The sequence below is a fragment of the Myodes glareolus genome, chromosome 11, assembly GCF_982192425.1.
Source record: "Myodes glareolus chromosome 11, mMyoGla1.1, whole genome shotgun sequence".
Classification (NCBI taxonomy): domain Eukaryota; kingdom Metazoa; phylum Chordata; class Mammalia; order Rodentia; family Cricetidae; genus Myodes; species Myodes glareolus.
The window spans coordinates 90,105,123-90,119,058 of NC_142036.1; the positions used below are offsets into that span (position 1 = coordinate 90,105,123).

Consider the following 13,936-nt stretch of genomic DNA (forward strand, 5'->3'; position numbering starts at 1 on the left):
GTCCAGAACTTTTGCTATTCTTGCTTCAGACTCAAGTGTTAGCATTTATAGGCTGAGCTACCACACTCGGCAGTAAGTTCTATTAAGGACTCTCTGCCTGAGTGAGAATCTAGGTTTGAATCACATTGAAAAGGCTTGGAACTCCAACCATATTCACTTAAATCAGGGTTCTCTATCACCCCCTTCTAATCTCACTAGTGGGCGCTGTATTAGCAGCCTGTTTTAGAGTCTACTTGAGTCTTGGAATTGACTGGTCTTACTGGAGTAACCACATCTATGCAAGCATAATTAAGGGAGCTGTCTACAGAATACTGCTCAGAGTAGCAAACAGATCAGTTTGTTGGCATGCATGGCTCATGTAGCCACACTTCGCTGAAAACCACTTTTTAAAAGTGACTGTGTATACTGTAGGGTGTGCATGTGTCCTTGCCTGTTTGTGTACCAAGACAGATGACAATCCCTTGGTGTGGGGCTGAAGAAATGAGCACACCCTCTGTTTACTAGAACATTTATCCATTAAGGCTAGATTAGTTCTTTCAAAAAAAAAAAAAGAGCACAAACTTATTATGTCATTTTGACTACACTTTAGAGTTTACCGAAGGCCCTTGCAGACCTAAGATCCCCATCCTCACCCATCCAACCAAAGAATCAGTTAGGGGCTTGGCCTCACCTCGGCATTCCACATCAGGGTCTCCCCAGAAGAGCTCCTGGCACTCGCTGCAGGTACGGCCTCCAAAGCCCGGCATGCACTCGCACTGCCCGGTGAACTGCAGTCAAACAGAAGACCTGTCAGGTGATTTCAGTGAAGAAGCTAGTTGTAACTTGTCCCAACCCAGTTAAGTGACAGACTGGGGAGAAGGTGTCACACCAGCACTTCCTAGCTGTTCTCTTGTAAGGGGCTTGGAAAGGTCTCTAGCATGGGAGGATTTCAGCATCTTCACTTTTTCCATTGATTGACACCAATCCTAGGCCACCTCTTGCTCATCAAACTCTGGGGGAGTGTCAGTTTTAGCCTATGCCAGCAAGTGATGGCACTTTTGCAATGCTGCGGATGGCTCTGTAGTTCCTTTCAAGCTGAGCAACTATGAAAACTGATTTGGGGACCAGACAAGGGGAAGGAATGATATGTGAGTCTGCATCCATAGCTGGACACTATACTGAAATGCTATGGATGGGTTAAATGAGGACCTTGTGTACAATAACACTGTCTCAGTCAAGGAGGACAAGCAGAGATGGACAGCAAGTGTATATCTACACACCAAGCAGGGTGCTATTTGTTGGCCTTCCTCCACATGGGGCAAAGTCACCAGATGGGCTAGTTGTCACTGAGCATCTCAGATGCCCCAGCTCTAGTCACAGTTTCTCACCTCATTGCAGGATGGCCCAAAGGAATGTGCAACATTGCAATTGCATGGTTCACAGCCGGTCCCACTGGCCAGCTGCCACGTATTGGGTGCACACTGATCACAGTTCTGACCTATCACGTTGGGAAGACACGAGCACTGACCAGTGGCTTTGTCACAGTGGCAGTCAGAGCCATTACAGTGCTCCTTCACGGTGCCCAGGGAATTGCAGACACACTCTGAAATAGAACAGCATGATCAAATGTACATCTGATTACATTCATAGCATACAGAGGTTAGTTCCATCTAAACATCTAAGCTTTTCTCTCTCAAAATCTCAATGTTGACATTCAAGAAAAAACTAAAAGTAATCTTTAAAAAAACACACACACAAACCTAAAATTAGCGTCCTTTAGAAGTTCTCATGATAACTATGCATGTCCCAGACAGGTGACAAGTCTACGTAAATGTAATGAAAGGTTTTTACTTGCCTAGGAATATTTTCATGATATATAGATTCAAAATTTAAAAGATTTCGAACTTTAAAAATTTAACTGGAAATTATAAAATACACCAGTGGGAACTGAGACACTAAGTGATTTCAAACTCCGGGCAGGAAGCAGCCACAGCATATGTCAGAATCAGCAGGTACAAGCCCTGTAAGCTAAAAAGATTTTAAGGAATCCAGCCCTGCGGGTCCCCAACATTCCACTTATTTATAAACAAAAACAAATGCCTGTGTGCTTTGCAGCCAGAAAGCCTGGCTGATCTCCTGACAAAACAGATAATAAGGTCTGAATGATTTTTCTGCTGTTACTTCTTTCTCTGCCTTAGGCGAAAGGCCTACTCAGAAAGGTGTAGCCCACCCACAGTGGTAATTGAGGTCTCTAAGACCCACCCAATCAGCAAGTTCATGGAAAGACCACACCACAATGCACTCTACTGCATGGCATTTATCTTGATGACAGCCACAATTTCCCCTGGCACACAGCCACATCTTGAGATTTGTCTTGCCAAAGAATGAAGATTTACAGATTGAAAAAAAAAATCCAGTCTCATCTTTCATTTGTTGATTATGGAATTTTGCCTCACTGAACAAGCTGAAATAAGTACCCCAACAGCAAAATCCTGAAAAAAGGGGGTTTGTTGTGGTGGTGGAGATCACTGTAGTGGGCACGCTGTATGAATGTGCATCTTACTTCTGCAGTCCTGCCGAAGAGCATCACCGTAGTATCCATACTGGCAGAGCTGGCAATGGTCCCCTTCTGTGTGATACAGGCACTTGAGGCACCTTCCCGTCTCCTTGTCACAGGCTTCTGGATCGGTAGCATCAATGTTGTGGTGACACTGACAAGGCTGACATGACCCCCCAAAATCTGAGGGATTTCCGAAAAACCCAGAGGCACACTCATCACATCTGGAGCCTATTGGAAAGTAAAATCAAGCACAATGTTCAGTTTACCCTATCTATAATTGTGCTCAGAAGTACACTGGCATTCCCATCCAGGGGATCAACCAAGCAATGACTCATTAGCATCACTACATAATTTACCAAGTCTATGATCTCAAAGAGAAGGAACAGGCTTCTAGCTGTGAAGAAAAAGTATTCTGTGCTCCCCAACACTGCTAAAGCAGGCTTAGATGCCACAGCATGATGGGTAGGAAGCGTTAACTTCTAGTCATAACCAGGGTGGAGAAGGCAAGGAGCTGAACAGAGAGGAGATCATGAAAGTGTAGCTGGTGTTAAAAATCCTAACCCAAACATTAGCTAGAAATGGAAGAATCAGTGATCCCTGTGAACAGCCAGGAAAATGAGCTCCTCCTTGGTGGTTCCATTTCTTAAGAAACCCTAAAATCACATGCATGGAATACTTCTTGGGCTGTGCATGAGCCTATCCAGAAGTTGGTCAGCAGCTTCATGGCTGGAATAAACAACTTCCAACACACACACACACACACACACACACACACACACACACACACGGCTAGCTTCACTCAGCTAGGACCAATCCTGCTCTCTGTTTTTCTCCAGACGATCTTTTCTTTAGCCTACCCTAGGGCCACCGCATGGCTTCCAAACACTAACTGCAGGTTAAGTTATGGGAAGAAAAAACTAAAAAGTAAATTTATCAGCCGGGTGGTGTGGTGTGCTTTAATCATAGCACTCAGGAGGCAAAGGCAAGCAGATCTCTGTGTGTTTGATATCAGCCTGGTCTATAAGAGCTAGTTCCAGGACAGGCTCCAAAGTTACAGCAAAACCCTGTCTTGGAAACACCCCCCCCAAAAGTAAATTATTAATCTTTATTTCACTTAAAACTGAGAAAGTATTCCTAAGAATTGTTATGTATTCAAATGTTGGAGATCCTGTTGCTTTAACTCCATTATCTTGCACACCAAATCAACTCCCCATATGCTCCTGAATCCCTTAAGTTTTAATGAAGGACTGTAAAGGTGAACTTTATTGCTTCACTCTTCATCTTTTTCTCACTAATAATGAACTTAGACACATCTTCTCCCATCTCCTTTGCTTCTTACGGTGTGTGTATGACTTACCAATGTAACCAGGATCACAAACACATGCAAGCTGGAAAGTAATGGGGTCCTGATAACAGCTCCTGGCAAACTGGCGTCCACTGTTAGGACCATCTGGACAAGGGCAAGGGCGGCAGTGATCTCCGGACCCAATGACGGGATCACCATAGTAACCAGCCAGGCACCTGCGGTGGGTGAAGAAGACAGTGAGCCCTGACCCAGTCATAAGAATAGGTTTAGAAACTGTATTCTGTTTGAGGATGTAATTCCCCATTCCTCCTATTCCAAAGACCTTTTCAGAGCAGCAACAGACATTCTTAAATTTTAGTTAAAATTCCATGAAGAACTTTGTTTAAATAGGTTGCTGGGCTCCTGAACCAAGTATTTCGATTTACAAGGTTCCTGGTGGTGCTGAAGCTAGCTGATACGGGAAACACTTGCAAGATAATGTATTTAGGATGATACCCTTGGATGAGTGTGATGATCTTCACCAACTGTTACTCAGAGAAATAGTTTCCAATGTGGACCTCACTGTCCCATGGGCTGCCTACCTGCCCTGGACACTTGGCTTTACATTCTCTTTGCTTTAAGGAGTCAGTCTGTCTGCATGGCTTATTCTTCTTAGCCTGTATGTGAGTATGGAGGATGGGATGAAGATGGGGTGCTAGAGGAGATACAGTTAGCAAGATAACCATGGTCATGGATCTAACCTGCAATCCAGCTTTTACCCAACAACACTGATAGGGATGCTCTACAGCTGTGACCCCTGAGTTCATCTTTTATGTTGCTCCAATCCTTCATAGCTTTCAAATCCATCACATCCAGAATTTTTAAGACTGGAGATCTGTGAGGGTTGAATGCTTTGCAAATGCTTGTGCACCTAGATAAAGAGCCTCAATTTTGACTCAGCCTCCCAACTTTGAGCAAGGAATTACCTTACTGTGCCAGGCTGTTGACCTCAAAGTAAATGTTAACTAGGGTGCTTTTTACTTCCCATATAAAGCAAAAGCTTGAAGGAGCTTTGGGTTCAACCTGGCTATTGCACATACAGAAGTTCTTATTCATTCTCCCACAGTTTTAAAGCACCTAGAAGCACAGCTGGGCCTGCAGTTCACCTTCAAGGATTTCTACTTCAATATGTTGTGTTTGCTTTTTGTTTTGAGATGGGGCAATAGTTTTCAAATGAGGAGGAAAATGAAGAAATAGAAGAAAGCTCTATACATTAACTATATATTTAATTTCATGCAGAAATAGTACAAGAACATGTTCCCTAGTTATGTGCTGAGAATGTCTACAGTGACAAGCACTTTTCTCTAAGAGCAGCGGAGGAAGTTTCCAACAGCTTTGTAGCGTATACCTCATTCATGCAGGAGCAATCTGACCACTTTCTTTTTAGATCAAAAGGATTAAAACTCTGATCGCCTGGGGATATGGTACAGAATGAGAAATTTACTCACACTAGACAGCAGAGTCTCAAATGATGAGATGAAGTGTTTTGCAAACCTCATCCTCATCCTCAGTCTTTCCCTTCTCCCACATCCTTTTCAAATAAGATCTGAGGCTAGTTGTGAATGGCCACCAAGGCTCTTTTTGGACATTCTCGTAAGTGCATCCCATCACACCTCTTTTGAATTGGCATGTGGGAAACACTTACAAGATAAACAGAGGGCCTCCTGGACCCTCTGTTTTCTCCTCTTCATGCTAACCTTCTATCTCCCACCTCCTTTCACTCTTGTGTGACTCTTATTTTTTTTCTACAGCACAGTTTTGTGGTTAGAACCAGTTCAGAGACGTAGCCACTGTGACCTTCACATTCTCCACTACCACACTAGCACTTGAGTTTGTTTCATCGACACCTTGATACCTGCAATGGCTAATCTTGGTTGCCAACTTGACGCATCTGGAAGAGGGACCCTCAACTGTCCCCAGTGGGCCTGTGGATATGTCTGTGGTTATTTTATTGATGGGTAATAGATGTTTGAAGACCCAGCCCACTGTGAGTGGTACCACCCTTGACAGGTGGGCCTGCATGAGAAGCTAGAAACAAGCCAGTAAGCAGCATCTGTCCATGGTTTCTGTCTCATGTTCTTGCCTTGAGTTCTCACCGATTTCTCTTAAAGAAGGATTGTGAACTGGAAGTATAAGCCACATAAGTCTTTACATCCCACATTGCTTTTGGTCATGTGCTTGCTATAGCTAAAGAAAGCAAACCACAGCAATACCTTAGAGCATCCACACATACCATTTTTCTTCCCAATTAAATGTTTTCTTAATATGATTTGTTGTGGTCACGGTGTCTCCTCACAGCAATAAAAACCTTAAGGCACCTACCTAGTGTGCCTTGTATCTATGATAATTATTCAATTAACATTTGCTAACTGGAGAATAGTTTTACTTTGTACATTTAATGTCTCCAGGAAACTGAGTGCATATAATGTTCTGAATAACAAAGCTCTATGAAGTGAATAGTCCCACTTGGATGAGGTTTCTGCTCTGACCCGAACTAGAGAAGAATGTTTCTCAACTCTTATCCAAGCCAAAAAGTGTCAATGTGGGAGTTTCCTCTATCCAAGGCTGAATTGCCAGGCAACTCTCAAAGAGCAGACTTCAGGTGGTTGTGATCACCACAGCTCTGGCACCAAACTAGGTGTGAGCTACACTTGTACTAGATAAACAAGTGAGCTTTTAGAAAACGCTGGGATGATCAAAAATGAAAGAACCATTTGGAGCCTACAAAAGATTAATTCTGTGGTTTGTCCAAGATAATTTTTACTTAGCCAAAGATGGTGTCATTTTCTTTTTTTTGAGACAAAGTCTCATTATGTAGCCCAGGCTGGCCTTAAACTCCTGGTCCTCTTGCCTCTGCCCCACAAGAAATGGGATTGTAGGTGTGACAGTCACCATGCCCAATGTATTATCTTTACTTTCATGAGACGGTGCCCACCTACCTTTCACAGTTGTGACCAGTGGTATAGTCCTGACAGCTCAGACACTCCCCTGTCACCGTGTCACAATCTTCAGCATGACCGTTACATTGACAGGGCTGGCAGCTGGGAAAGCCCCAGTACCCAGGGAGACACCGGTCACACTGCCGAGCATATATGCCCTGGAAACAGTGGCACTGGCCTGTGACAGCATCGCAGAAAGCATTCACAGATCCTTGTAGACTACAGTCACAAGCTGCAGACAAGGCAAACAAAGAACTCATTAAATAGACATGCCTTCACATGTGCACGGCCCTGATCCATAGTGATCTAGGGTTCATGTCATCAGGCTCAGAGCAGAGCATTGCCTTCGGAAGTCAGGGAATTCCCAAGGACCATCCCGGAATTCATTACAAAATCTGTGATACACCTACGTTTGCATCCGTTGGGGCCAAAGCCAAAGGTGCCTGGTGCACACCTGTTGCATGTTCTTCCAACCACATTGGGCCGGCACTGACACTGACCTCCGTTGGGGTCACACACAGAGCTTAGAGAACCCTGAGGGTCACATTCACAAGCTGCAGGGCAAAGAGCAACGGTTAGGCTGATGGCAGGAGTAGAACATTACACCTGTCTCACCCTGAACACTCCCCGACCCCTTTCCTACTCTAGTTCTGAAAATTCCAGTTTAAAAACTTTTCATCCTGTGCTGACTGAGAGGGAACAAGTCAGCTGCCTTGGCAGATCAACACAGGTTTTGTAGGCAGGACGTCATTAAGAGCTCAAATATCTGCCAATATTAAACCTCTGTGACCATTGGAAGCTGGTCTAACCTTTCCTAGAGAAATGTCCATAGCCTATAGGCAGGCTACATCCTCACATACTATGTCTAGTCACCACTCATGTATACCTAGGATTTATTTTTATTATTTTTGATTATGTGTATGTTTGTTAGGTAAGAGTCCATGAATGCAGGTGCCCACGGAGGCAGAGGTACTGGATCCCTGAAAGCTGAACTTGATTCCTCTGCAAAAGCAGTGTATACTCCTAACTACTGAGGTATTTCTTTACCCCCTTCGAAAATTTCTGTAATGCAGGTTCCATCTTTGATGGTGCTAAAATACAAAAGCATTTATTATTTATTATTTTATTTTTAGAAACAAGGTTCCACTATAGAGCCCTGTCCTGAAACTTGCTATGTAGACCAGGTTGGCCTCAAACTCACAGATAGCTGCCTATCTCTGCCTCTTGAGCACTGGGATTAAAAGTGTTCAAATATCACACCAGGCTAAACTAAACTAAACTAAACTAAATCACTTGTTAAAATAAAGTCAAACTCAGGTTAAAGTAAGATACTGCTTCCTTCATGCTATGTCACAAGGAAGCACAGGCATGCACCCCATTGTACCTCCTAGGGCAAAATATACCCTGCAGACTCTGTAGCTGCTCAAGTGACACCTACCGAGGCCTGTCTGGTGAATCAAGGCAGAAATGCTGAAGATGATGTTTCTGCAGACATCTGTCATTGGTGTTTTTACCACACTCCGACTGTTCTCCAGACACCGGTACCTCTGGAAGGTTTCCCAGGCACTGTTGGTGACCTCCCCATCTCCCGAGCCTCCAACAGTGAAAATGTCAAGAGATTTACAGTAGGGCATGAGAACCAGCTATGGGGGAAGAAGAAAAACACAACGACCTCATGAAGGTGCCCACATTATCAACCATAGCAAGCAATCATGCTAAAACCCCACAGCCTTCTGCTTTTGGAACAGAAGTTAATAACACTCATGACATAAAGCAGAAACCTTCCCTGTCGTAAATATTCTGCTCAGAAAATGAGATAAACTTTATAGGTGGGCTTTGAAATAACCATTACCGAAGCAGTTTACAGATTTGTGGGGAAACGGTTTGAACACATCCTTCCGAGAAAGGTGGAATGCTATTTTAACTGTCACAGCTCTGAAGGAAAGGGAAGAATCCTGGCAATCAGGAGCCAAGGACTACCACAAGGTCACAGCACTCAACAAACCTCACAAAGATTTATTGGGAAAGACATGAACTGGCTGCATCTGCTTGGGTGAGAAGCAGCAGGGAACGGAGCAGGAGTCATGCTTATATAGGGCTTTTTTTGGGGGGGGAGGGGAGGTTTCCAGGGTAGAGATTTCAAGTCCTGAGCTTGGAGTGAGCCCAGAGATTGGTGGGATTTTGTGCTCAGGGACTGGTGGGTTTTAGTCAGAGGGTTTTTTTTTTTTTCATCCAAAATTGAGTGCTGAGTGTTTACCCTACAGCTATAAATAAAGAAACTCTGGAAGCAAAAAGGGCCCATTCTGCCTTACTACTCAGAGCTGTCTCTCCACACAAAACTTCGGTAGCAGCTGGGCACTTTCTACTAGGCTCTCTTATATGGACAGGAACCTGGCACTCACTGAGTCAATGAGTGTGTAGGGGTTCTCCACATCATTGCCAGATGCTGTGTACTGGGACAGCTCCAACCTTACTGTATAGTTCATTCCTTTCTCAAAGCACACTGGGCGAGGGAGGACGACATATCTGCCCCAAGACAAGAGAGAAACAACAGAAAACAACTTTTAAGCTTCCAATAATAACAGGAAGTAAAACAAAAGCTTATTTTGGTGACCGTTCCGACAGAAGACTTTCCACAGCCAGTGCCCCCCTCTGAAATGGTGACTCAGTCTGTAGGACCCCACTGTCACACTGACCTTGAGCCTGGTGACAAAGACACCACCTGGTTGTCATCATCAGGAACGGTGTTACCACATCGGCTGCTGGTTGGAATCTTTCCAGGTCGCTGGATGGTGATGACAGCTTTCTCCCAGTGGTCCGGCAGCTATAACAGGAAACAACGAACGAAAGGAACTTCTGTGTTAGCCCACTGCACTCAGTTCAGTTTGGAAGATCTCTCCACTGTGGCTAAGTTTCAATAGAAACCACACAGTTGCTTTCCCATCCCTAACACTTCCTCTGTTACTGACCAGCTCCATCCCTAAAACCTGCCTCCTTCCAACATGCCTTTGCTGTCTACTGCCAAGAAGCTCATGTAATGGCAACCTTCTGCTCAACACACAGTCCAGAAGCCTTTCCTCATCCTGGCACTTTTCCCAAGCACACCTCTGATCGTATCCTTTCTAGCATTAAGACTGATTCTCAGCAGGCCCCTCCTTCATCTCTTCTTTCTTCCCTTTGAACCATTTTATCAAAACTCTACTTATGTGCTGCATGTTTTGGCTCACATCGTAATCCTAGCATTGAAGAGACGAAGGACTTTGAGCTCATGGTTAGTTTCAGCTACAAAACAAGATCCCCATCTCTAAAGAAAAAAAATACCACTTAAAGATTAACACTCATGCTGTAAGGCCTGGAGCTGAGTCTTTAGGAAATACTCTAGAAGCCCTGGCTCAGTGCCTCCACACACATCTCCCATCTTTATCTCTGTTATGATGTCACCTCTGGCCTTTCACTACACTAGGGGGACCAGCCATTGGGCAACCAGGCCTCAGTGGGGAGGATAACTTTTGATAACAAACATCACCTCCTTAATTTAGCCAGGTTAAGGGCCTAACAGGAGATTGCTGAATAAGAAGTTGGATTTAAAAAGGCACACAGAGAAGGTTAGAAAAACCAGTGGCTAGTATTTATGTCAATGCAAACTCATCTTCACAGAACATTCTAGTACCTATTAGGACTAAATTTTTTCTAGTAACAGCCCTCTCAAGTCCCCACACAATGTATATTGATGGCTTTCTTTACCTGTGGCTCATAGCGAATTAGGATATCATACTCCATGGAATATGGTATATTGTCAATGAAAAACTCCAGATAAGCCCCCTCAGGCACTTGGACGAAGCCAGGTCCTGTCCAGGAAGGAATCCGGTCCTGAATGTACTGCCGTTCCACCACAATGACTCCCTGGGGACACAATGACACTAGTTATTCTTTGTAAGAATGGAATTCACCTACCCTTCACAGCCAAAGAAGTCTAGTAATTCAAAACTGACTATCGTCTGTCTCCTAACTACAACTGCCCTGAAGATAGTAAGTTGTTTTTAGGTTTGTGTGTGTTTGTTTTTTTCCCCTCTCACATAAACAGGTAATTAGATGCTTTTACTTTTATGGTTGGAGTTGTCTTGGGACAAGGGAGATGGAATTCAAAAGTTTGGGATATACCACACTTAACATAATTAGTGGATAAGCAAAGGAAAGAACACGGTGGCTTCCGAGCCTCTCTAGGAGTGCTGAGGTACTCCACAAGCCTCTGCATGGCTAGGTCTGTATCTAGTGCAGCTCATTCGCTCTCCTCCTCCACTACTCTCTTGACAAGTACACAAACAGGAGTGTGATACACTGGCGAGTATATCACCCCAAATGATGACTCCACTCTGGTGGACTGCTCACAGTTGTTACAGAGAACCTGTGGCTAGTCATCTCCAAAAATGGCCATACTGAGCCCTTCTTAGTGTCTGTGAGGAGTTTTGCCTGCCAAGAGACACAGCCAATGTTTCACTCCCTGTAAACAATGCTGGCCCAGGGAATTGTGATTGACAGAATATTAGGGGATGACAGTCTAGAATTTTAAGAGTTCTGGCAGCTTGTTTCTTTCTTATTGGATGTCAGAAGCCATGCTGTGAGAATGCTCAAGGCAGAAAGTCATGTGGGGAAATGATGTAGGATTCCCCTCTGTATGCTGTGAATATCATTGGTTAATAAAGGAACTGCTTTGGGACCATAGCAGAGCTATAGGGGAACAGAGCTAGGTGGAGAAAACTAAACTGAATCCTGGAAGAAAGGAGGCAGAGTCAGGGAGAAGCCATCGAGCCACTTCTGGGGACAGACATGCTGAAACTTTGCTGGTAGGCCACGACCTCATGGTGATGCACAGATTAATGGAAATGGGTTAAATTAAGATGTAAGAGTTAGAAAATAAGAAGCTAGAGCTAATGGGTCAAGTAGTATTTTAAATAATATAGTTTCTGTGTGATTATTTTTGGGTCTAAGCTGCTGGGCAGCTGGGAAACAAGTAGCCCTCTTACTACAGGAAAAAATACCCTGGTTCCATGTATGCCAATCAGTTACACTTAAGCGCCAGACATAAATTTAACAGAAAGGTTTAGGGTAGTAAGTGAAATATGTCTGAGTCTTCATGATGACAGATCTACAATAATTTTGAAGCACAAATTAGAGAATATTGGAAAATACTTATACTTGTAGACACACCAATCAAAAGCCTTATTAGAGAACTCTTCAAAGTCTACTTGTGAATTCCATATTGACTTACCTTTAAATATGATAGCATGTCCCCACCCTTACTTTGTGCTGACAAGATCTACAAAAATACTTCTTAAATGACATCGTTATAAAGCTTGTGTAGCCCGTAACAGTGCTGCTCGACCACGCTTCCAGAAACTCCCCTACTTACAGGCCCCAGATTGGCTTCCTCGGCTTCGTAGATGTAGTGGTCCAGGGTGGTGAAATAGTAACCAGATTCCACCTCATTGCACTGCCTCCCAATCATGTGAGGCAGGCAGGAGCACTGGCCAGAGTCCTCTGAACAGCTGAGGAGGAAGCACAGCTCATCAGAGCTTACTGGAGACACAGGCAGGTTCTTACATTTAGATATCAAATTTATCATGGGGCAATCTAATTTTATTTCATTCAAAAAATTAAGTATATGGGGGAAAATAATACCTGTAAATGAATCCCAAACTTCGTCTAAACACATGACCCTGAGTATTCTCAGCCTGGTCTTCTCAGTTTCTTCTCTTTCCTATGCTCCTTCTATACCACACTGAGACTTCCTATAAACATCACAAATTTTCTTGCTTTGGAATCTTACTTACACTGTTTGCCCTCTTCACTTTATTTTATGCATGTGACTGTTTTGCCTATATGTATATACATATGACCACATGCATGCCTGGTGCTAGAGAAGACCAGCAGAGAGCACCGGATTCCCTGGAACTGCAGTTATATCTAGTTGTGAACCACCATGTGGGTGCTGGGACTCGAACTCAGTTCCTCTAGAAAGGCAGTCAGTATTCTTAACCACTGAGCCGTCTTCCCAGCCCTATTTTGCTTTTCTTCTTATTACAACTCTTTTTTGACCTCAGACCCAAATAGCCAACTCCCTGAAGGACATTTTTAACTCAGCTCTCCAAGTTTCCTCGGAACAACCCATCCAAAGAGGCATCACTACCTCCCTCCTGTGTTCTCTACTGGGTTGATGGCATCCCACCCCACACAGAGTCATGGAGAGCCAACTACTGTGCCCTTCCCCTCCCAGTGGCCATGCTGTTCTCTCAGCCAGCAAAGGTGACAGTTTTCTAAGTGGTATCTATGGTGGTTTGAAAGAAAACAGCCCTCAAAGGGAATGGCACTATTAGGAGGTATAGCCTTGTTGGAGTAGGTGTGGTCTTGTTTGAGGAAGTGTGCCATAGTGCAGGCAGACTTTGAGGTGTCATATATGTTCAAGTCATGCCCAGTGAGATAGTCTACTTCCTGTTGCCTCCATATCAACAAGTATTAACTACCTCTCCAGCACCATGCCTGCTTTTACACTGTCATGTCCTGCCATGACGATAATGGACTGAACCTCTGAGCTGTAAGCAAGCCGCTTTAATTAAATGTTTTCTTTGTAAGAGTTGATGTGGTCATGGTGTCTCTTCACAGCAATTGAAACACTAATTAAGACAGAATCCTTGTCAAATATAGAACCTAACAAAATTCCTCCACACAGCTGCCCCTCAGAACCTTTCTAGAAGGCATCCACCATGTGACTTCCTGGCACAATGGACAGGCATGCTATGCCTTCTAGTGTGGCCCTTGTCTGTCTCCCCAGTTCTCCCCAATCACACTGCACTACTTGCAGCTTCTCAGATGCCTAGTGACTGTGATTCCTCCTGGGGTTCAGGCTGATCATCAGCTAGCCTGGATGATCTAGCTCCCCTGCTGGGGCAGTTCCTGACCACCAGCCCCCATTCCATAGTTCAGACTTCCTTCTTCATGCCACTGCCTTGCTTCTGTGCACATACTGTTTACAACGCTTTGTCACTTCCTTAAAGTGGAGGCCCTGAGCCTTCACATCTGCTTCTCAGAGCCTAGACCAACTTCTAAGGCTTATTT

General features: G+C 44.2%; 1 protein-coding gene across 1 annotated transcript in view; it reads right to left on the reverse strand.

Moving 5' to 3' along the window:
- Window positions 1–13,936, reverse strand: part of Lamb1 (laminin subunit beta 1) — a 66,282-nt gene that overhangs the window by 21,369 nt on the left and 30,977 nt on the right. Inside the window, exons 13-23 of the mRNA XM_048415625.3 lie at window positions 12,234–12,369; window positions 10,568–10,726; window positions 9,520–9,647; window positions 9,226–9,349; window positions 8,262–8,466; window positions 7,234–7,377; window positions 6,824–7,055; window positions 3,897–4,060; window positions 2,543–2,767; window positions 1,368–1,582; window positions 671–767 (exon numbers count right to left, since the gene is read on the reverse strand). Of these exons, the coding sequence (XP_048271582.3) occupies window positions 671–767; window positions 1,368–1,582; window positions 2,543–2,767; window positions 3,897–4,060; window positions 6,824–7,055; window positions 7,234–7,377; window positions 8,262–8,466; window positions 9,226–9,349; window positions 9,520–9,647; window positions 10,568–10,726; window positions 12,234–12,369 (1,829 nt within the window). The remainder of the gene's footprint in view (window positions 1–670; window positions 768–1,367; window positions 1,583–2,542; window positions 2,768–3,896; window positions 4,061–6,823; window positions 7,056–7,233; window positions 7,378–8,261; window positions 8,467–9,225; window positions 9,350–9,519; window positions 9,648–10,567; window positions 10,727–12,233; window positions 12,370–13,936) is intronic.